Source organism: Malaya genurostris, chromosome 3 (assembly GCF_030247185.1).
Source record: "Malaya genurostris strain Urasoe2022 chromosome 3, Malgen_1.1, whole genome shotgun sequence".
NCBI lineage: Eukaryota > Metazoa > Arthropoda > Insecta > Diptera > Culicidae > Malaya > Malaya genurostris.
In genome coordinates, this window is record NC_080572.1 from 8,032,106 (window position 1) to 8,056,235 (window position 24,130).

The window sequence follows — 24,130 nt, forward strand, 5'->3', positions numbered from 1 at the left end:
CTTCACAGATTGCTCTGTAACTCCGGAACCGGAAATCGGATCCAGGTGAAATGCAATATCAGGATCGTGAGACCTTGCATTTGAATCTAAGTTTGTGAAAATCGGTTCAGCCATCTCCGAGAAAAGTAAGTGCATATTTTTGTTACATACATCCACACAGACATCTGCTTAGTTTGTCGAGCTGAATCGAATGGTATGTGACATTCCGGGTCTTGGTTGAAAACTCGGTTTGCACAGTGATTGCGTAGCCTTTCTTTATGAGAAAGGCAAAAAGAGTCAGTGACAATTTTTATCGCGTTTATTAACCAAACTTTCATATGCGATGTCAGTCTGAAAAGTATTATGGTATCTCTTTTCACGAGTTTTCGATAAATCTGATTTTTTTATGAAGGTATTACCAAATGCATAATATAAAAATAAATGCTATGACAATATTTGTATACTATTTAAAAAAAAAATCTGAGCATTATCAAGATACGAGCAGTTTTGGAATGGACGCAGGAAATCCACATTATAGATAATACGTTTCGGATTATTAATATTCTTCAAAAACTCTTGCAACGTGAGTAAATTTGGTAAATTGCTCAACAATTCGTTAAAACATCATTGATAGTTACATGTTAGATCCGCTCTGACAATACCCGTAGTTTAATTGGTAATTGAAATCTTGGATTTTTGAACGACTCATACCTTTGATTCGATAACTGTATCGATATACCAATCTCATCGTTTCAAACGACTACCAACATCGTTTATTGACATCTACTCATGAAATTAGTTCCGAAAAAGTTTTTCTCTCAAATTTGTGACCAGCAAGAACGGTAATCGATTGTTTTGTTCAAATAAATAGGACCAAATATTCATAGAAACAACCTTTTCGAACATTCATTTGTCACATTGATTCCAAAAGTGTTCATATTAAACAATATTTATTACACTAAAGTTTTTCTAATGTAAACTGATTCGATGTTACGATTTGAAAAATTGTTTCTACTAAACTATATATGAAATTTATCCAACTTACAAGCATCTGTCAAGGAAGTGCTGAGTATTGACATCGAAAGAGATGACTTTTACAAAGAAACTAATAAAATTAACGTCAAATGTTGATATTAATAACTAGTTTGATATAAAACTATTGCAAAAAAATTGAGATGCGTTTTCAGCTTGGAAGATTGTGATAATTGAAATTTGTGGTTGAGACAATTGACAACATGTGCAAACAACTTTTTCAAATGAGAAAATTAACAGAAAAGTCAATCAATAATCAATAATTTTGCCCGTCTTATTGAACTGAGATTAGTTGCGTCCATTACCAGGGGGATCCTTGTTGAGCTTTTTGATGTGGGGGAGTGTGGTGGGCAATTAAAAAAAACTGTTAGTTGAAATAATCATGGTACGAAACTACAATGGTAATATTGAACCTGATAAAACAACCTTTCCTTGTGCTAGATACTAAAATTGATCGATCCTACCGATTAGAAAATTAACAAAGTAACAGTACCTAAAATTAGGATTTACCAGCATGTTTAACAAATTCCACTCCAGTAACTCCTTTTGACGTTCATCTCCCAACGAAACTTCTAGGACCGACTATCCGAGATACATTTTCAATAAAGAAAAAAATCCATTTTGTTCCGCTACCAACCGTCTCTCGAAGGTTTTCGATCAGCCATCGAGCTGCATCAGACACCTACAAAGCTAGCAGGGATAGATTCTGGGTGCCGTTAGGGCACAACACTTTCTCTTACTTGAGTGAGATCTGTATCAAGTTTTCCGGAGCAAGGGCTTCGGCCACATTCATAAACAATTACACGCAAGAGTAGGCAATAGGTTATGCACCGATAAGGATGCAAATTTTCCATTCGATAAACGATGCTGTGCAGGCTCTAGCGATGCCTGGATACAACAAAACGCAATATAGGTATGAGTGGTCGTTCTTCGGCTGAAACTGGGAACGAGTAGTTGCATACGGAACAAATATATTGCACAGGTGCTGTATGATATGAATACATACGAGTAATTGTTGCGCAATTTCACGTAACGAGTAATGAACTGATTCTTGAAGAAAGGAAGGTTATTATCAATGAACCGATGAGAAATTGTGTTTCAGGTTAGGAAAACATTTTTTTCTTCTAAACGCTAAAGCTTGCCCACCAAATTACGATGTGTCACTGCGGGATTCTACTTCTAAATATGAAAGGAGGTATGTCCTTGGCTTATTGTTTGGTCTTGAAAACATCAAGTGGAAGAGGAAATTTGCAATTCTGTTTCATTAGACCTTGCATCCGATTCTCCCGCGTACAGAATCATTTCAAAGCTAGCACTACAATTCTACTGACACTAGGAATCCTTCCAGGTCGGGACTAGAGCATACGTCAGCTGCCCTATGACACGGTGTGATTTTCTCACTTGAGATAGCACCAATTGATGTCACAGCAACTAAAAATGAACTGTCTGTTAATTTTCGTTTATAGTCCAATGAACTTTCTTTACACTGGACTACCAGTGAAGGGTACAACATAATTGAAAATTCTGTCTTCCTTTGTCTAGAATTTACACATTCACAACACGAACCGACTTACTCACTCGTTGTGAATTTCATCGAAAGATTTTCTTCCATCCCGATTGGAACCTCCCTAACAACTGCACAACTGAGTGGATGTAAACTATATACTCTAGATAAAAACTGCTGCTCAGTTTTGGTTCATTCAAGTGAACTATGTAGAAAATAAATTCATTGGCAGTGATGGCCCAGCACACGAGCCAGCTCTCATACAGTCCGTGTGCTGTACCTTTTCAAACACACGCCAACGAAGTCTGAAGCACACGCTCATGTGCCGTGTTGCTACTAGATCGAGAGTCGTATGCTTCGAAGAACCAGCTCGCGATGCTGGCTCATCTGCTGACTCATGAGCTTGAATGGGGAGCTAGCTCGTGGGCTGGCTCATGTGCTAGCTCATGTGCTGACTTGAGTGTCGGTTTTTTTCTTTATTTAATAATATAATATCATTTTTAAGCACACAGTGTCCGCTCTTGTATTGTTTCTTGTCAGTAGGTGGACTACACAAATAGCACACGCTCATGAGTCTGGTTTGAAAAGCACAGCACACGAGCTTAATAAGCACACACGAGCAGGTATAGATCAGCTCGTGTGCTGAGCTCGGACATCACTGCTTATTGGAAAATGCAACAATAACTATGACTAACTCTTTATGTACAGCAGCTGGACCCGTCGAGAGTCACATTGTCCCATTCTGTTCCACGATTTTTGGTTGAATCTAACCTGACTTAGAAGTGATGTGTTGAAAGATTGTTTTTTTTTGTTTTTGTCTTTCTTTTATAGAAATGTTATTTTTGAATACATCGTATGTTATAAGGTGTGCAATATTTGACTATCACTAAGAAAAAGCTGTTGCAGCGACCCGAAATTTAACGGTGGGAATTTCAATTATTCAAGATATTAAGGTACTGATGCGTCATTCAGAAGGCAACAAATTTTATCTTAATCACAAGTAGTTTTATATGTGCTATAGCCACCACGGTTTAAAATTCTCAAACGCTGGCACTAAATTTATTAAACAATACACCGAAGGTAGAACCAAGTAAGAGCAGGTTCGTATCTCCGGATAGATGTAAATAGCAAACAAAGACCAAAGTAACAGCATATTATACCATTGTATCATGACTTGTTATTTTTAAGCTGTCACTGCAATACTTGATATTTTCTTGATATTTATTTGAAGGAATCAAGAAATAGTATAATAACTGTTTAACATTAATATTAGTTGTTGCGTCTCATTTTTTTGAATAAAATATTTCAATTGCATTAATTACAACTGATCTATAATTCCATCTTCGAACAAAAAGCAACTTAATAAACAGTCTCAGAATTAGATGAAAAAAATGTGTATAATATTATTAAAATCATGATTTTTAAAACAACAATTTTTGAGAAATTCGTCTTCTATATTTATTTTACTTTTGGTTTGATATTGCAATGACAGAATTTGCTGCTTTGTTGTTATTCTCTCGTGCAGATTTTATTACTATTACTTGATAATTTAACTCTAATTTCAAACAAAATAATGTTAAGTTCTACCATTAGATTATTTAGTTTTATTAATAAAGTTTGCTATTAGTTTGCAATCACTTTTACCCGGATCGTACGATTGTTGACGTATATGCTACGTGAAGAAATTGAAAGAGGTCGGTTGAACCTTCAGATTCACAACAAAGCTAAAATTTTATACTGAAACCTTTTGGGTTTCTACCGAAGATAGATTCTGGACCTTATAAAAAGGCAGACTTGAGCAATAATCGGGTTTTTCTTAATTTCACCTGTTGATCCTCGGGCCGGATAAAACTTGAATCACACTTGGACACCACCATTCACGAAAAAGCAGGACTTAAGAAATCAAGCAAAGTAAAGCCAAAAGTTAAGATGTTATGAAAATGTCGAGTTCAAACGACGTGGAGGAAGTAGCAGTAGAAATAGGAAGTAGTGAGTTAAAGTGTGGTGATCTAGTTTGGTTTAACAGTTAGGAGTAATAAACTCTAGCGAGTGTAGAATTTAACACCGACCTTTTATTGAGACGAATTTTGATGAAATTAAATCAATTATTAGGAAACTCAAAAACATGAAGGCTCCTGGTAATGATGGAATTTTTAATATTCTTATTAAAAATCTTCCCGATGTTGCCTTGAGACTCCTGGTTAAAATTTTCAACAAGTGTTTTTCATTAGCTTACTTCCCAAAAAGATGGAAAAACGCTAAAGTAATTCCTATCCTAAAACCTGATAAAAACCCAGCAGAAACATCAAGTTATCGCCCAATTAGCTTACTTTCTTCTATCAGTAAACTTTTTGAAAAAATTATCTTGTTAAGAATGATGACTCATATAAATGAGAATTCAATTTTTTTACCAGAGCAGTTTGGATTTCGTCATGAACATTCAACTACTCATCAACTTGTCAGAGTAACGAACATGATAAAATCAAATAAATCTTCTGGGTTATCCACTGGAGTTGCTCTTCTAGACATAGAAAAAGCATTCGACAGTGTTTGGCACAAAGGTTTAATAGCAAAAATGTCCGATTTCCAGTTTCCTATTTATTTGATCAAAATGATTCAAAATTATTTAACTGATCGTACTCTTCAGATTAGCTATCAGAATTATAAATCTGAATTGCTACCCGTACGAGCCGGTGTTCCGCAGGGTTCGAGCGTAGCTCCAATCTTGTATAATATTTTCACTTCTGATCTTCCAAATCTACCCGTTGGTTGTCAGAAATCGCTTTTCTGTGACGACACAAGTCTGTTAGCCACAGGTAGAAATCTAAGAGTGATCTGCAGTCGCCTACAAAGAAGTTTAAATATTTTCAGTGATTATCTGTCAAAATGGAAAATTAAACCAAATGCAGCAAAAACGCAATTAATTATCTTTCCTCACAAGCCAAGAGCTTCTTTTCTTAAACCAAACAATAATCACATTCTTAAATTGAATGGCTTGGAATTGACATGGTCTGATCAAGCTAAATACTTAGGTTTAACGTATGACAAAAAACTCACTTTCAAGGATCACATTGAAGGAATCCAGGCAAAGTGTAATAAATATATTAAATGTTTATATCCTCTTATAAACAGAAATTCTAAGCTCTGTCTAAAAAACAAATTGCTAATTTATAAACAAATTTTCAGACCAGCCTAAAGCATGGCATGCGGTACCAATTTGGTCAAGCTGTTGTTCCACCAGGAAGAAAACGCTTCAAAGAATTCAGAATAAAATTCTGAAAATGATTTTGAAGCGTCCTCCCTGGTTTAGCACAAATGAGTTACACAGACTCACAAATATAGAACCATTAGATGTAATGTCGCATAATATTATAAGCAAATTCCGACAAAAATCGATGCAATCTTCAATTGAATCGATTCGCTCTCTGTATTAGTTAGTAAGTTAGTATATAAGTTCCTTTTCCCCATTACACAATACAAGTAGGTTTAGAATTTTCCCTACACAAAAATCTCAGAATTGCGGAAGCAAATGATGTCTTCATGGTATCAACCAAATTATATATATAATATGGCTGAAAAGTCACCACTCGTGGCTGAACACCCAATTTAAATCTTAATAATTTAATTTTAACTCATATTCCAATAAATAGTTATTTTAAAAAAAAAAACACCGACCTTTTAGTGCCAAAACGCAAAATCGAGAAACAAGACTGTGTTGTATACTGTGAAGAAATTTATTCAAGAACCTTTGATGTGAATATATAAGCAACGGAGTTTCATTTCGTATCCGATCGTAAAAAGCGTCGCTCAGATAACGCACTGTTTTCGCAACAAGTGCTGATATAAGTCTGTTCTCATTAGTAGTTAAAATATCAAAATTTTCTAAAACATCAGAAAGAGAAATAGTTGCCTTTAAACAGCTTGCTGGTCTTTGGTTTTAAGGCAGAAACAATGTCGACAATCATTTCAAGGTAAAAAATTTGTCGATTTTTTTTTTCTAAATGCTCATAGTTTGGCAAGTTATTTGTAGTTGTGGTTCGAAGGGAAAAATCAAAATCAAAAAATGGTGTACCTTCTATTAACCAATAAGCTTACGACAAAGAGCATCTGTAAAAACTGCTACTAGCATCCATCCAAAATCACACGAGTTTTGTACTGATTTCGTTCGATTTGGCGTCTTGCCATTAGGGTAAAGTAGCTTTGGAATGGTAAACTGAAAACAACATCAACATTGTAATATTGGGAGTACCAATTCATATTGTGATAAGGTTACGTTTCTCATTGCTAACTTTAGAATTGTCATTCTTTCGGTTGGGTTATGTCATGCTGCTTTTCTTTTTTCTAGGAAATTTCGTTCAATGGTTCCTCCGCTGTCGATCTGATTCGTCACAATGCCAACATCCTTGAATTGAAGGATTAATCTCTGCTCATTGATTGGGACAAGGCACCTAAAGACTGTTACGGTTGGAAATTTGTAAAAAAAAGAATGTGGTAAATCGGTCAAAAATAATGCCTTTGTATTAAATTCCTCTAGGGGAATTTAACCAGACTTCGCAGTCGATTCATTGCGTACTGAACAATTGCAAGGATGGTGCTACGATCCTAGTGACACTAAGAATCCGTCTAGGTCAGGGGTCGACCGACAAATCGGTTGAACTTTTTATTACATTGTTCAGTTTATCCTTCTAGCAAGTTAATTGCATCTAGCTATCTTTCACGCCTTCTTGACATGTTCTCGCTTGACAATGGCTCAATATCTTTTTATAAGGCAAAGCTCTGGCCTATTGGAATGTTTTATTTCTTCGAGCTTCTCCTGGAATGGCAAGATACAAAATCCCACTAATACGACCATTTCCGATTGCTTTATTCGTCATGTTTTGCTTAAGAAATATTTATTCTACGTTAATAGCCAACGTTTCGAAGGTTTATTTTTGTACATGTAAGTGATAAGTGTTGCTAAAATCGATAGCTTTGTATATGCATTTCGAACTCATAATAGAAAATTTTATCACGCCTATTCAAAAAAGTAACTGTATAAATAAAACCGCACTCATCTACAAAGTGCTTACTCGTGTAATAATCAGAATAAACGTCATTGGGTTTCTATACAATCATCATTCTCATATTAAAGAAAACGAACGTGCACTTATAGCGTATCCTGTCTCTTAATTAACGACTACTTTCAAAGTGCTACACTTACCATAGATCTCACATGCACGGCTGGTTACGCAAACGACGAGAGTGAAAACTTTGCTCTATCTTTTCGGCAAAGTTTCTTTATCAGTTGTGTCTTATTTTCAACAGAGTAGCTATTTTGGATGGATAGAAAGAAATAATATTTTTCACTTCTGAAGTTGTTTTTACGTGTCCAGAAGTCCCAGTAAAATAGTTTTCTCTCAACTTCTAAGTTATAAAAATATCAGTACAACAGAAATCGTCACCAATCTCTACTCCTACGAGTTTCCTTTAAAAACAATTTCCGACATCTCTTCGATTGCTTGTTCGCGTGCTTTGCCGGTGAGTTCTCACTCCACACATTCGACTGACACCGAACGAAATCCGCAGAATGAAAATTAGAAGGAAAGTTTGACAAACAAACATTAAAAATTAAATAAATACGAAAACTTGCACCTTTTTCGTTTCTGGCTCTTGTCGATATCAGTGGAGATCATACGTACTAGTCGTAACAGAACCAAAAACTACTCACTTGTCCGTTTGCCGGATGGGGTTGCAAACGACCCCCCTATTCCATGCCAACTTTCAGCCACATGGCTAGAAAATAGTTGCGATGTTTTCGGAACAGAGCCAAAACTTTCGAGCAACTTACCTCGTCCTGCCAGCTTCAAATGTGAGTTTTGTTTTCGTTTGCTTATCATTCGCTTACTATTCGGTTGGGCGAAAGTATAACATTTACAATTTCTTTAACAGGCTAAAGTAAAGAAAGACATTTGTCGACACTTTCCAGGTTTCGAGCGAAACTTTATAAGTATGTGATCAGTGATGCGCAACTCTTTCCAAAGTTTCTTTTAACAAGAATTTAAATCGAACTAAGAAAGTAGGAGAAAACATGTCAAGCGTAAGACAACATGCATAGCTTCGAAAATGGTTGAATAATTAACAAAAAAATAACACCTATGCATAATACTTAGTGTGAACGGTAGTAGGAGATCAAAACATGCGACAAAAAACTTACTACTTTCTACAAGACATTTCCATGGAAGTGTTTCGTAATTTTGATTTTTGGTAACCTTCGATAGAAGTTTCAGGATAGCCTTGTGCGCTGTTTCGAAGTGTTGTTCCGCGGACAAAAGGGAATCCGAAGCGATCGGCCTGTGAGCTGCCAGCAACGAACGAGTGCACTTACGGATCATCCGGAGTCAGCTCAGCCGGTTCCAGCGTAAACTGGGGATCAAAGTGACAGGTAATGTCCTGATCGCACCCATCGAACGATGGAATGTAGGGCGGTGTGACCTCTTTTTGAGCAAGCTACCGAAGGTTCGAATGGCCGACAGACAAGTGTTAATTATATTATGTGTCAATGTGTGATTGATTACATTACGCGGTGATGAAAAAAACAAACAATGAAAAAAAGATAGATGAAGCATCCGGTATGGAAAGAAGAGAAACACAGAGAGAGAGAGGTATTAATAACTCCACATATTTACAGGCTTTAATTGGTGATCAACTCTCGCTGCGGACAATTTTTGTTGTCTGTCGAGCATGAATAAGCTGAGACCATTTATTAAAAAATAACCACTGCAGCTACCTGATTATTGTTTGAATTATTGATATAATTATTTGCTGGTGATAAACGCTATGAATGTCGGTGAACGAAACCAAATTATGGTCTATAAGGATGCGTGAAGAGAGGAGGGGCGATTTATGAGATGGATGATGGAGATAAAATCATGAATTTGTTGCCATAAAAAAGTAAGTAAAATGAAAATTGACATTAAAACTGAAACATGTGTAGATGGGTAATGTTTTGAAGAGAGCGACAGGATTGATCTCGACATGAATATTATTCATATTTGATACGGATCGGTGGTTCGTTTACCCAATCATATAGTGAAAAGATAGTAAATTACATGAAATAGAATGTAGTGATACGAAATGAATATGTAAACAAACCACGGATAGTTATCAAACGATTCATTTTGTAGGGTTATGTGAAGTTCATGTAAACCTTGATACTCGTTCACACTCTCACATGCATACTCAAACGCACACTCTAAATATCAGGAATCAACAAATTGGTATACGTTTCATAAGAAAACATATTTCTTCTAATTGAAGATAGAATCTTATATCTTATGCGTTTCAGTATCTTGAAAATTAAAATCACTAAGATTAGGGTCAGAGTCATTTTGCCGAAAGTAGATTCGTCACAAAGGTTATTTGGTCGAATACCATTTCATTGAAATGGTAATTTCGCTGAATCGTATCGCCGTTGTCTTAACATCGTATTGGATATGATTTAAAATAATGAAAAATGATAGATGATAGTGTTCACGCCAATTTTGCTTAACTAAAATCGCTAATCTGATATATTTTCTATTTAGAATAAAAGCGCTCAATTTAAGTTCATGTGGATCTAAGTTTTGCTATTCCTGAGAAAATCTTGTGCTTAACCATTTATTAATCAAAGATGAAAAATTGATAAAAATTGTATCACTTGAAATGTAAATCATACTGAAATGTATAAAAAGAGAGATCAATAAATAAATAATTTCACACACCATTCAAATCATAAATAAAAAATGATTTTTTCTTACTCAGATAATTTAATCTGATAATTTCGAAAGAAAAGCAATAAGAATCAATTCTTAGTGGAAAATAGTCCAGGAAAAGGCAGTATACTGGATTTTTATGTTTAACAATCTTTAGCGCATTTTCATCGAATACTTCAGTTGAATATATTGTTTGAAAAATTAATAATTGATTGGTTACATACGGGTAATCTCTAATGCTAATATTTTAAAAATTTTCATGAAGCTCATTTTAGTGTTAGATATTCAAATTTTATTCGATATACTGATAATGTTAGATTACAACAGAATATTATTCTCAACATTTGCTACTTAGCCATTGTAGACTAGCTGGCGCAGCTTCTTGCGAACGTTCCTCATTAAATTACGTACAGACTTCTTGGCGACACTTTTTTCCAATCTTTTTCGAACTGTTGAATGGTTTCGGCTGCCGAGACATGATTTCTAAGATCTGCCTTCGTTAATGCCCAAAATTTCTCAATTGATCGAAGTTGTGGGTAATTTGGCGGATTCATGTCTTTTGGGACGAAAGTGACATTTTTGGTAGTATACCATTCTACCGTTGATTTCGAGTAGCGGCAAGAAGCAAGATCTTGCCAGAAGAAAACAGGATCCTTGTGGCTTCGAATCATGGGTAGAAGTCGTTTTTGTGAACATTCCTTGATGTATATTTCGCTGTTCATTGAAGCAGTGGTGATGAAGGGTTTCGAAATCTGCGGTAAGATTAAGCTACAAATTGCTTGCCAGAGCATAGCTCTCTTACTAAATTTTTCGACTTCAATCGAAGTCTCGGACTGGTTTAACACTTGCCCTTCTCGCACCGTATAATATTGTGGTCCCGGCAAGGATTTGTAATCGAGTTTCACGTAGGTTTCGTCGTCCATGATTATGCAGTTCAAATTTCCAGCAAGAATCGTATTGTACAGCTTTCGAACCCTCGGCCTGATCGATGCTTCTTGTTCCGGACTACGTTTTGGTTGTTTCTGCTTCTTATAGGTTCGAAGATTCAAACGTTCTTTAGCACGAAGAACATTTGACTTCGAAGTGACCACGTTTTTGGCCACATCCCGAACTGAAACCTCCTTGTTTTGATCGAACGCCGTTTATCCAACTGAGGGTTAGCAGGACCTTTTTTTCGACCCGTTTTCGGGTTATCCTCAAAGGTGTTATCCTCACCGAACTTCCTGATTGCATTTTGCACGGCTTTTTCACTTACTCCTTCCAGTTTTGCTATCTTTCTCAGTGACAGTCCGCGTTCTGTGCACCATTTGTACACAATTTTTCAACGTTGTTCTGCTGAAAGTCCATGCATTTCGAAACAAACTAATGAAAACGAATAAACAACTGCACAAGTGATTAGAGAAGAGTGTAAACAACAGGACGCAGCCATAAAAATTGACAGATTCTGAACCATTGCGAAATAGCAGCGGTTTTTGGTTGTGTCCATACTTTCTGGGACAGTCTTTACGTTTTTTTATTATTGCATTTTTAAGTTTGAAATTTTTTATAGGACACCCTGCAGTTCTTTTTATAGCTTTTGAGCTCACATTTCGTTCTTCGGGTACATTTCAGTATCTGGTTCTGCTATTTGTTGGAACAAATGAAACAGTGTTCTTGTTGAAAATTATATTTTATGCCAATATCGTCATGTGACAGCTCGGGGTTTGTTCTATTTTCGAATAATAGTTTCCCATTCGTTGCAATGTTTCAGGAATTCGCAATTTTGGCACTTGATCAAATCAATGTGGATGTCCAGAATCAGTTCCCTTTAATCAATTTCCATGTTCCGCAGCTTTTTAAATATTGATTTACCACCGAAAGAGAACAACATCTTGAACTATTCGTTCTCTAAATACCATCAGCTAACCACTAGGAATGGAATGAGAAAAAAATAGTATGTCCAAATATGTAATACAAAAAATGAAGCTTTACTACACACAGTGCAGTAAAATTTCATTCAATTCAATTGAAACTGAATGTGAAACACATTGACGATCTCTCCACTGCAGTAAACTTCAATCTCTGACACACACAATGTTTGCTGACGGCCCGAACGAGCAGCATTCAGTTCATCACTCGTTTCTCTTCAATCGAGGCTCAGTTTAACCACCGTCAGTTGATCTCTTGAAGTAACAAAATATTTCTTTCAATAGAGTGAGAGCGGCCTTCAAATGAGGTTCATGTAAACATTCGAATTGGTTCAAGATAATAGATGAAAGACTAATCAGATAGCTGAAATATCAATCACAGAATACACATAAATTAATTGTTTCCTCCTTCAGTTTTCATTTTTAATACTTTACTCCATTTATAATTCTATTCGTTCGAATCTGTTTACTACCAAGAGCGAAGACAACGAAGGAGCTATACTACTTGGCACTTGAAACTGAGCAAGCAAAACTTCAAATGACTAGGTACGACTATTCAACTGACGATGAATTCTGGGAGCTTCACTTGAATATGGCAGCAAAAGTCAAATGAATAAGTAGGGATACGCTGACGGTCAGCGGCCATAAATTTCATTTTCATCTTATATTATTCGATTGAAAATGAAATTTTACCGCACTGACTACACATAGCTAGTCCCTACTAGCTGCAACAGTACTGTAGAAAACAACTGTCAAAACTATGCAAATTGAGTAGTAATCTTTGGGCATAACTGACTGACCCATTACAGTACACCGAAATATTCGATAAATTCAACGACGTGAGTTAAAACAGACACTGTCTGAACCTTAATTGTCAAACACAAGGTCACAGGAGAGGGGCGCACTCGCTTAATTCATGTAATTGATTGGCAGATTTTTCACACAAGCTTTCATTTTATTAAAAGCTGTGGTCTGCATTGTTTGTAAATGGGAGTGTGTATGGTACGGCATGGACAGCAATTTTGAATGGGAAGAGTCGGAAAGAAGCCATCGGCTCCCATTAATCACTCTTTTATTGTGGAAAATTCGATGACATAATTGAGTTTTTTCTTCCGTATGACCGCGTTTGGTTGTACGCTGTAAATTTTTGCGCCTGGTTTTATCTGGAATAATTGATGCAATATTGGAAAATTTAAGATGAAAAATTATTAACATGATGAAAAATTATTAACAGATTTGAAGTGTTGGAATCAGACTCAAGCATCTCTAACTGATTCCATAATTAAAATGTAAACTACATACACGATCCTGTTTAGCATGAAAGAATAACCAACACAACTGCTGAAGAAAATTTCTGACCAAATGATTTCCATCTGTCCGTTTTAAAATTAAAGCACTCTTGAATTATGCATGGGGGAAAACCACCAGCATAAAAACAGTAATGTAATCAATTAATTTAATTGATTAATCGATGATAATTTGGGTAAACCGAGATAGCATCCTCCGAACCAGAACACGGCATCCTCGCTCATAGCAAAATTTGATAACATGGTCTCCTTGTCGACATATTCATAATCACACGCCATCTGCCGAGCCTTCCCCGGAATCATCACCAGAGTGACAGGGCACGGATTAGGATTTCATAGGTTAACCGAAGACACTGGCGTGACGGCTCGACCTGCTATGTCTTCGCAACGCACCGCAAACTGTGATGGAAGTGATTATGTTCATCATCCGTTATCAGGCTCATTATCTTAATTTTCTCCGTTTGAATTACCTGATGTTGGGCGCGTTATGTGGCAGGAATGGATGGGGTAAATTTCCGTCTTGCTGTAATGAATCGGATGTTATGTTTCCTCTTGGAAGCGATGATGATACGAGGAAAACAATTTGGTTTTTTATTCCAGATTTTTTTTTCTATCCAGTGAAAAATGATACATTTGACTCGTTAAGCTTCGAAGTGCAAGAGCAAATTAATTTTCAATTAGGAACAGAAAAATTACGATTTATCTGCATGGCTTAAAGTTCCAATAATTTTTAAAATATTGGGATAATTTTTGCATCGCTGCCAGTTTTCATAGTTTCCTCTTGAATCGCTCTTTCGAGCAGGTTCACTGCATAGGGCGCTGGTCTTACAAGCCTGTTGTCGTATTTTCAGCCATGTAATGGTTTTGCACGCTATGAATCCGTTGTGAAGTTGGTTGAAACAGAAGGGTCAAATTCCACCAAAGGCTTTGCTTTTTGTGGCTAGTTACATGCGTCACCTTTTAAACCATTGCCAAAATAGATTTCGATTTGTCTCGTTACATATTTAAAAAATAAATGGCTGTTTAATTCCATTTATATCAACGTCTAGTTCCAGCATATACGAGTGTTATTAAAATCGGGACAAGTGCCGTACAATCTACAATTTTCCACAAATTCAAATTTAAAAAATACAAACGTAACAATGCCTGCACTATTGCATGGGCTGCTTTTCTCACGCCAGAAGGTATGTGACCACTCAATGTACTATTTGATATTTTCTTTTCTTATTGCAATTCTCATTTAGCTCGCACCGTGTACAGAGGTGACATTGTGCGACAAAGTCGATTCGACTTTTTCGTACAAGCGCTTGAACAAAGTACCTTCCGATTCGAGTTGCATAGTTATGCGGCCAGGAAGTGGGGATTTGAGTCTGAAAGACAAATAACGTAACGGGTCAACACAAACAATTGAAGATGCCAAGTTGTAAAGATTGTTGAATGAAGACAATATCCGAACTAAAAAAAATGACGGAGAGGTTAAACGTCAGTCGCCAAGCCATTTCTACTCGCCTTGGAAAAAATTCAGAAGGGAGTAAAATGAGTTCCTCATGAGCTGAAAGATAGACAGCAGGAAAAATGGAAACGGTGAGCGGTATGGAACAAAACATTTTCTACACCAGACCGTGACGAAAGGTGAAAAATTGATTTATCTTGAGAATGCAAAGTGCAGAAAATCATGGAGCGACCCTGGCCAACCATCGAAATCAACTGCTAAACCTTATCGTTTTGGTAAGAAAACGATTCTGTACATATAGTGGGATCAAAAAGGTGTCTTGTGCTCCAAGCTTTTCAAACCATAAGAAACTGTAAACACTAATCGTTACCAACAGCAAATGATGAAAATGAATTAAGTATTGTTCGAAACTCGATTTTGGTAGCATGCCGACGGTTAATTCGCTAAATGGGCCACCGCGTTGAATTAAGACTAGAAGTACTCTAAGAGTGATCTGCAGTCGAATACAAAGAAGCTTAAATATTTTCTGTGATTATCTGGCAAAATGGAAAATTGCACCAAACACATCAAAAACGCATTCAATTATCTTTCCTCATAAGCCAGACCTTCTTCTTTTCTTAAACCAAATAATAATCACATTATCAAACTGAATGGCTTGGAATTATCATGGTCTGATCAAGCAAAGTACTTAGGTTCAACGTATGACAAAATTGTATTAAATGTTTATATCCTCTTATAAACAGAAATTTTAAGCTCTGCCTAAAAAACAAATTGTTAATTTATAAACAAATTTTCCGACCAGCCATGCTTTATGCAGTACCAATTTGGTGAAGTTGTTGTTCCACTAGGACGAAAACGCTTCGAAGGATTCAGAATAAAATTCTGAAAATGGTTTTGAAGCGCCCTCCTTGGTTTAGTACAAATGAGTTACACAGACTCACAAATATAGAACCATTAGATGTAATGTCACATAATATTATAAGCAAATTCCGACAAAAATCGATGCAATCTTCAATTGAATCGATTCGATCTCTCTATTAGTTAGTAAATTAGTATATAAGTTCCTTTTCCCCATTACACAATACAAGTAGGTTTACAATTTTCCCTACACAAAAATCACAGAGTTGCTGGAAGCAAATGATGTCTCCATGGTAATAACCAAATCATGTGTATAATAGGGTTGAAAAGTTACCCCTTGTGACTGAACACTAACTCATATTTCAAAAAATGTTTATTTTAAAAAAATACTAAAAGTACCACTACCATTTTACTGGGTTTTATTTTGTAATGAACAAAAAAATGTCGGTTCGATTAGTGCTTATTGAAAAAGTTATCAACATTTATTGAGAATTCCGTGTTATGATCAAACATTTTATTACATTAGATTATCAAAAAAAGTTTATTTTGGAAAATGTTTGAAATAATGGATTCTTCGAATCCTTCGTTTAATGAAAAATATATTATAATATAGCAGAAAAACAATGATCCATGAAAAATTTAGAAGTTGATCATTTGCAGTGGCTGACACTTCCGACGACTAGTCAACAACGAAACTCATGATCTACACGGAAAGACCGAAATCAGCATTTTGGCGAAAAAATTAGTTGATTTTTGATTTTAGTTAGTTATTTTTAGAGACAACTAAAAAAATCTTACTTTTGCTAGTTTAGATTTTCTAATTCTAGTTCCCTTAATAATTTTGTTGAAATGGCTATTTTTTTAGTTGAATTCACCAATTAAACGTGCTGTCATTTCTGAGCTAAGGCACACTTCATATCCATTCAACTATTTTTTTAGTTGAATTAGAGAAATAAAACGTTGTTTTCAACCAACATAAATGGTTGAATTGGTTTCGGCAATTTGCAGCTATGTGGCGCTCTGTCACCGAAAAAATGTTAACACCATAATGACTACTAGCCACTAGATGGCACATTACTATCGAAAAAAATTTCAGTCGCGGTTATCTTTTCTATATTGGCAGGTATAAATACGATGTTTTATTGGAGAAAAAGACATAAGCGAAACATAAACTTCTTTTTGAAAATTTTACCTCTAAACAGCGATTTCTTCATTCGACTTCGCGAAATCGACTCTCTCACTGAAAACTTTGAGGACTCGGAAAACAAAAACCGAATACAAGTAGTACACCAGACGGCGTAGCCCGGAATGTTAGAAGATACAAAAAACACCATTTGACTTGTACAATTAGAGTGCAACATTCGAAACTCACTTCACTGTTCCGCGTAAAAACATTGTTACCCACAATCGCCTCAAATGCGTACAAATTCTGAATAAATACAATTTCCACTAACAGTTTACGTCATTTTTACATATCGGTTTAGAAATTTATATATGGATATATCGTAACACATGCGAAAAACATCAAAACAATTTGCAAGCAGTTTCAACAAAACTGTCCCTTTTATCTTTTTAATGGATTGTTTTGCTTTGACACTACTCATGAGTTTTTGGCTAATAAACTTGTTAATAAAACCAATTTCATTTTTGTTTTCTTTGTGTTGTTCTTCTGTGATGACGGTGATAGATAAATAGAAACAAATTTTCTGATTTTAATAACGAAATTAGTTGTCAATGAGAATTTCGTGTTGGATTGAAATATTGCTGGTTTGTGTCCAGAATATTCGTCAACTAAAAATAAGAGTTTTTTTCAGCAAAGTAAATTCTCAATTTTAACTAATTTGATAGTTATTTTGGAAATTTTGTGGTTAAAATCAACTAATTCAAAAACAGTAATACGAATTAGGCGCAGAGATAATTTCGGTCGTTCCGTGTACGACTGTTTCAACCGGAGTCATCTATGACGAATCGTGGATAAACAATTACGTTGACATTTTCGGGTCCATTTATTTCATTTTTCAACAAAAGTCACGCTCAATATAACTCCAACATATCCGATCAAGTCTTGTCAAGCAAAATCTGAATTTGTATTGGAGCTATATCACATTCAATCTGATACTCTGATGCAACAAACTTGCGACAAAAAATATCCCCTATTAATACCAGAATAATCGGCTTCACAGTTGTTATCTCACTCATCAATCATACATTCAAACTCATAAATAATCTGTCAATCCTGGAAAATGAATGCCAATCGAAACGCTGCCGAAGCATTTATTATGTCAGGATGAATACAAAAAAAATGAAATTGGTAAAAGGCTTACAACGAAACAAAAAGCGCGTAGGTGGATTCTATTTTTCATGCGAATAATTAATCTACTGTTACATGAAACAACAATTAAGCCAATTTACAATCACGATACGTATTCATTTCGAAAAATAACCAATTTGAATTCTGCTCTCGCATGGTTTCACACGTTGGCGAATCCACGAGCAAAAATAAACAAACGAAAATTGTCGAATTCAATTAATGGAGTTGTTTTTTTTTTCTGTCCGTTTCTCGGTACCAACCGTGGAGGTCAGTTCCCGATCTGAAGCGAATAAAAAAACAGTGTGTGCTTACCAACTCCCAGTCGATACTCTTGAAGAATGGATGGTTGACAATATCCATGAAAGCGGATTCGCGATTACACCCGAGCCGATCGGCTGGATTTTTGTTCAGGAAACCTCGCAACACGGAAGCCGCTTTCACACTGAGTGACCGAGGAATACGGATAGTTCGCTCCAATATCACCTGGAACAAGTAGTCCTCGGTGTTCTGTTCGAAATGGAGACGAGAGTTTCAACAATGCACTAAAATGACTTTATGGCAGTCATAGTTTCTCACCTGATCGGGATTTTCGGAGGCACCGGCGATGTCGAACGGACTGCGACCAGCCAACATCTCATACAACAGAACACCTAAAGCCCACCAATCGACGGAGAAACCTACGGATCAAAGGAAAAGGTAACATCAATCACTTGGAGTAATCGTCAATGGCTAGCAAAATAAAAAATAAACAAAAAACAAACCATAATCTTCTCCACGAAGAATCTCCGGCGCAATGTAGTTCGGTGTGCCACAGAAGGTCGACGTAGAGTCGCCTGGTCTAATGCCTTCTTTACACATGCCGTAATCGGTCAGCTTGATGTGACCCTCGTGATCAAGCAGCACATTGTCCAGTTTCAAGTCCCGGTAGATTATACCCTTCTCATGAAGAAAGTTCAGCGCCAAACTGATTTCGGCCGCGTAGAATCGTGCATGCTCCTCTGGAAGACGTCGCTGACGCTGCATATGAAACATCAGATCACCTCCCCGAACGAACTCGATCACGAAGAAGAGCCTGGAAAACGGGATGGTAGTTACTTGACGTAATGAAATATTGAGTCTGACACCAATGATGCTGACCTGGAAGGCGTCTGGAAGCACGAATGCAATCCCACCAAGAACGGATGGTTAGAGGCCGTCTCGAAGACATGTTTCTCCGTTTGCACCCAATCGATGTCTTCATCGTCGGTTACGAGGGCCTTCTTGATTACCTTCATTGCGTAGATTCGGCGCGTCTTTCGTAACTCAACCATCAGTACCTTAGCGTAGCTACCGCGTCCGATGACCCTGGGGAGAAGAGAAGCGTCGTTCTTTTGGTGATTGGATATTTTTAAATAACACAGTAAATTTCCGTGCTTACCGAATTAGTTCGAAATCATTCAAAGAATATTGTCGCTGTGTGCCAGGTTCTAGTGGTTCCTCTACGTTCTCAGGTGCCTCCACTGGGACCTGATCGCACGGTTCCGCGCCGTGGTGATAATCCTGCGGATAGTCCTGCGAGGGTTGAAGCACATCGCCGGCGTTCGATTCATCGTTCGGATCCTGATGCTGCAATTGTGCACAAGTGGAAATTAAAATAAATACAACAAATAAAATTGTTGCGCGTGCGGTGCGCGGGCATTTTTCTACAGTGACAAAGAAGACGAAGTAATCGCTTCGCAACGGCAAACAGATCCTCGTATCAAACGAAGTACGAAATCATTATTATCATTATTTATGAATCGCCGTAAACTCTCGGCGATGTCCCTACTCATCTTAATGGCTTGATTCGTGGAATAAGTAGAAAAAGTTTTGCTCCTTCTTTAAATATTGCCCAGTAGAGTAGTTTGCGGCAGAGATGAAATCTTGATAAGCTATACTGGCAGGGAAATGAGAAAAAATGAGAAAAACATTTCAACGACTGAAAATTGTCCCCGGAGTAAAGTTCAAACAATAAATTACAAAATGAGTATTACGGCGTCGTTTCCACTGCAGATAGTTGGAATTGTTCAAATTTCATCTGCAATGACGCAAATTCCTAATTCTCAACCGATTAGATTTGGTTTTGGTTCACTATTTCGAGCGTCGCGTTTATTTCATCAATTCTATACACCCCATCCATCAGTGGGATTTTTGCAGCAACTTCGCATCCGGACGAAGAAGTTGGCAAAAGTTAACTGTGACCCTAATCAAAGGAGAACGCAAAAACCAAGAGTGAACGTAAAACCTGTGGAACGCTCAGTAAAAGTTAAATTCAATATCCGTCTCCATCTGCCACACTCCAATTCGTTTGTGACCGGGAATGTAACCCACTGTGAATACATCAACGGAATAAGAACTTGTCGCAATTTCCAATTCGATTCAATTACTGGCTTTTGCTCCCCGTAGAGCGACGCGTACATCAAAACTCCCTCCAAGAATTATGTTCAAAATCAAGCCATGGTCCCATTCGAGTCAAAGATGCGGCATTTCTTCCGCGGGGAACGGTTGCGGTTTATACCCGCATTGGTATACAATAACCGAAGGAAACATCACGTTTAGTCTCGAAAAATGAGCCCGGCTTTTGGGACTAGCTATTGTATGTGGGACGGCGAAAAACAAGATTCGTTCCGTTCTCTTCCTTTCCTCGTGGAATCCCAACCCATGCTTGATGTCACAATCACAACTTTAGTCGCTATAAAAACATCCTACTAAACATACACGAATTTGGGCAATCGTCGCTTCGGTTCAGATACTTACGTCACGCTCCTTGAATACCGGCTCCACATGTTCGTTGCTGCACGGTTTGTTGCCAAGTTTGTGGCACTTTTTGTGCACCAGTAGCTTACACTGGATGCATTTGAAACCCTGCCGGCCGAGACCCCAGATGCGGTCATGACAAAAGGCGCAAAAAGCTTTCTGTGAAATGAGGAGAGAAAAAAACAGATTTGCAGGATTAGTCTATGCGAAATATGGTTTCATTCAAATGGAATGAACTATACTAGATTGCAGCAAATGGAATGTGCATTTAAGGAATAGAATTACTCCAGCTTCATCTAACTTGAAAGTTTTTTGGTGAAATTTCCTGCACTTATATCAGTTTGATCTTATTTTATTTTTCTAGTGCACCTGAGACTATTTCAAGCCTGTCTGATTTTGTATGCTTGTTTAATCAAAGAATATGTCCTATTTATCACATTAAATCATGGCAGAAATGGTAATAAACACTAGAGAAAACAAAATAACAACATAAAAATTGCGATACCATCCACTACATAAAATACGGATGTCGGAGAATGAGAAACAGATGCGGAATAGACATAGATAGGACGTAGAATATAAGAGATAGACTAGACAAAAAGGAATGTAGAATGTAGAAGGCAAATTATACGTAGCATCCGACGATAAAATACAAAAAACTTAGACGATAGAAAAGTAACCAAGAGATAGGCTTGAAAATGAAGAAAAATTAAAGATATCGAAGTTTCGAAAACGGAAGAGAACGTAAAAAGATGTCAAAACAGATGACAGTAAAGAGAGAACATCAAACAAGCACAATAAAGGGAAGACCAAACTAATGAAATAGAGCTTGAGCGGCCACCCCTGGTTGCTACTCCGTTACTGATCGGGATCAGCTGATATTGCATAGAGAAATTCTGCAAGATCAGACCTGGGAATGTCTGATCAACCTTCAATATGCAACTTCTGGTAACCCCGAAGTTTATTGATCAGTACCGGCGCCGGCAAGGTCCGGTTCTAGGTCCGCTTAAGGATAGGAGGGTATGTTATTCCAGCACTTGTTGTTACTAGAGGCCGTTTATACTTATTTTTTAGAAATGGAATAACCTACTACAAAATAAACGAGTGAATAGGATCCAGACAAAATAGTCGATTCACTGTAGCGACATATTCTAAAAATTATAACAAATCATTTTAAATCACCAAACAAAGGTCTACAGATTTCACGCGCGTCTTGATTGTTTATTATTTTAATTATTTATTGAATTTATTAATAGGTTGGGCTACCGGCTACCGAGAAAAAATATAATTTTATCAAACAAACAAGTATTTTTTTACTACTTGTTCAATACATCGATGTATGTTATCTCTGTTATTAACCTTGTCATATTAATTCAATTAAAAAAAAATAACTCAAAACTTCTCCAATTGTCGTCTTTTGCGACATGGAAGCAGGAAACCAGTGGATCTATTCTTGGCTTATTTTTTTCCGCCGGATTCCACACGGCATCTAGGCTGGTTCTGTCCGGAAAAAGCTAATAGGTACTATCAATCTCCAACAGGACCCCTGCACAAAACTTATGAAATAGAGAACAAAAACAGACATTCGAAGATACGATAGATAGTATTGAAACACAAGGAAATAAAACAGAACATATAAAGCAGACGACTTAATAATCAAAATAGAATACCAACAGAATACAAACGACTGAAAATAGAAACCGAAAGAAACAAAAGTAACACCACAAAAGACAGAAAAAAATTAACAGAAGAAGGAAAAACATATATTTGATGAAGAATAGACAATGTAAAAAAAAATAATTTGGAAAGCCAGAAAAACAAAAAACTATTGAAAGAACAAAAACACATATAACAGAAAAACTAGACAGAAACAGTGGACATAAAATCAAAATAGAGTAACGTTTCTCATTAACCTGGATACAAAAACAATAATATATAACCAAGTAACCGGTACAAGGTAAAAAAATGATGAAAAGCTAGACTAAACATACTGAAGGCAAATTACAGTACCTGTAAACAACACAAACCAGGACTTGAAATAAGGAAAAACGGAAAATGAAGATCAAAAACAGAATGAGAAGAAAAGAAAACGACGGAATGCTCACAAACAGTATGCAAAAATTAGTGCGAGAGAGTTATCATGTGAAAGACAAGATAAAAAAACTGACTGAAAAAAAAATCAACAGAAAGTTGAAAATATTGTGAGTAAAATAGGGAAACGCAATACAGTACTGGTTATATAAAAAAATACAGCATCTGACAAAAAACATGTTCTAACATATCTAGTACATTGATGAGAGGACGGGGAGTACAAAATCAAAATGACAAAAATTTGAAATGTCGAAGAAACAGAACCATAAACAGATTATATTGATATAGATCAAGGGGAAACAAAAAAAGGAAAATAGAGGACACAATGCAGCCAAAATAGGAACAGGTTAGAATACAATCCATAAAGAACAGAAATTGAAAGAAAAAATGATAAGAATAGAGAGATGAAAGAATACAGAAAATATTACACGAGATAAAACAAACAAAACTACAAATGCGCAGAAAAAATTCATATAGATAAAAGATGCCAAACAAAGAGCAAAGCACAACCGCATGTAAAGTAAAGAAAACAGAAACGATAGAATAATTTCCATAAAACTATCAAAAAGGAGATTGAATTGTTAAAGCAAAATAGCAGATATCCTTAAATTGCCAGTCAATTGTCGTATGTTCGAACCCCCACCTGGAAGGATTCATAGCTTCAGTAGGACCATAGTACTGACTCTGAACGCTAAGCATCGGCTGGTCAGAATGGTCAAGTTCCACAAAAGAAATGCAAGGCCAAGAATTTGTTTTGCTTTTGTATAATTTGTAGTTTGAATTAAGAAGACGCTTGTTTTACTACGCCTAGCCAAATACGTTACGTACGGTTTGTCCGCTTTGACTAAATTAATGAACAGAAAAGAAGAAAGTACAAGGTCTAAAATAGAAGATATAAGGAAAATGAAAAAATGTAGGCATAACAGACATTCCAATTCAAAAAGTAATCTTCAGTTTCGATTGACTTCGCAGCGAAGGAATTAGTTAACCAGACAATTGCGCGGTTGACAAAAAACAAAGAATTAAAGCATAAAAGCATAAAAACAAGAATAAAAGTATAATAGAAACATGTGCAAGAAATATATTGAATGAATACGACAAAACAATGATAGAATTTATATAACTTAGAAAGAGGAATAAAATATGAAAAATTAATAAAATACAGAAAACTGAATCCAGAGTA

The 24,130-nt window shown here is 36.3% G+C and overlaps 1 protein-coding gene across 13 annotated transcripts in view; it reads right to left on the reverse strand.

Annotated features, from left to right (window-relative positions):
• The window catches only part of LOC131437120 (atypical protein kinase C), a 244,978-nt gene that overhangs the window by 12,036 nt on the left and 208,812 nt on the right, over positions 1-24,130 (reverse strand). For 9 of the 13 annotated variants that reach the window (XR_009230711.1, XR_009230712.1, XR_009230709.1 and 6 more), the window contains exons 6-12: positions 20,857-21,015; positions 19,499-19,686; positions 19,219-19,425; positions 18,843-19,153; positions 18,658-18,758; positions 18,394-18,588; positions 8,880-9,001 (exon numbers count right to left, since the gene is read on the reverse strand). Coding sequence is in view for 5 of the 13 variants with exons in the window: in XM_058606284.1 (XP_058462267.1) it covers positions 8,880-9,001; positions 18,394-18,588; positions 18,658-18,758; positions 18,843-19,153; positions 19,219-19,425; positions 19,499-19,686; positions 20,857-21,015 (1,283 nt within the window). In the remaining 8 variants the exon portion in view is untranslated. Of the gene's footprint in view, positions 1-8,875; positions 9,002-18,393; positions 18,589-18,657; positions 18,759-18,842; positions 19,154-19,218; positions 19,426-19,498; positions 19,687-20,856; positions 21,016-24,130 lie in introns of those variants that run through there. The other 4 variants (XR_009230714.1, XR_009230713.1, XM_058606282.1 and 1 more) reach the window with 2 other exon arrangements.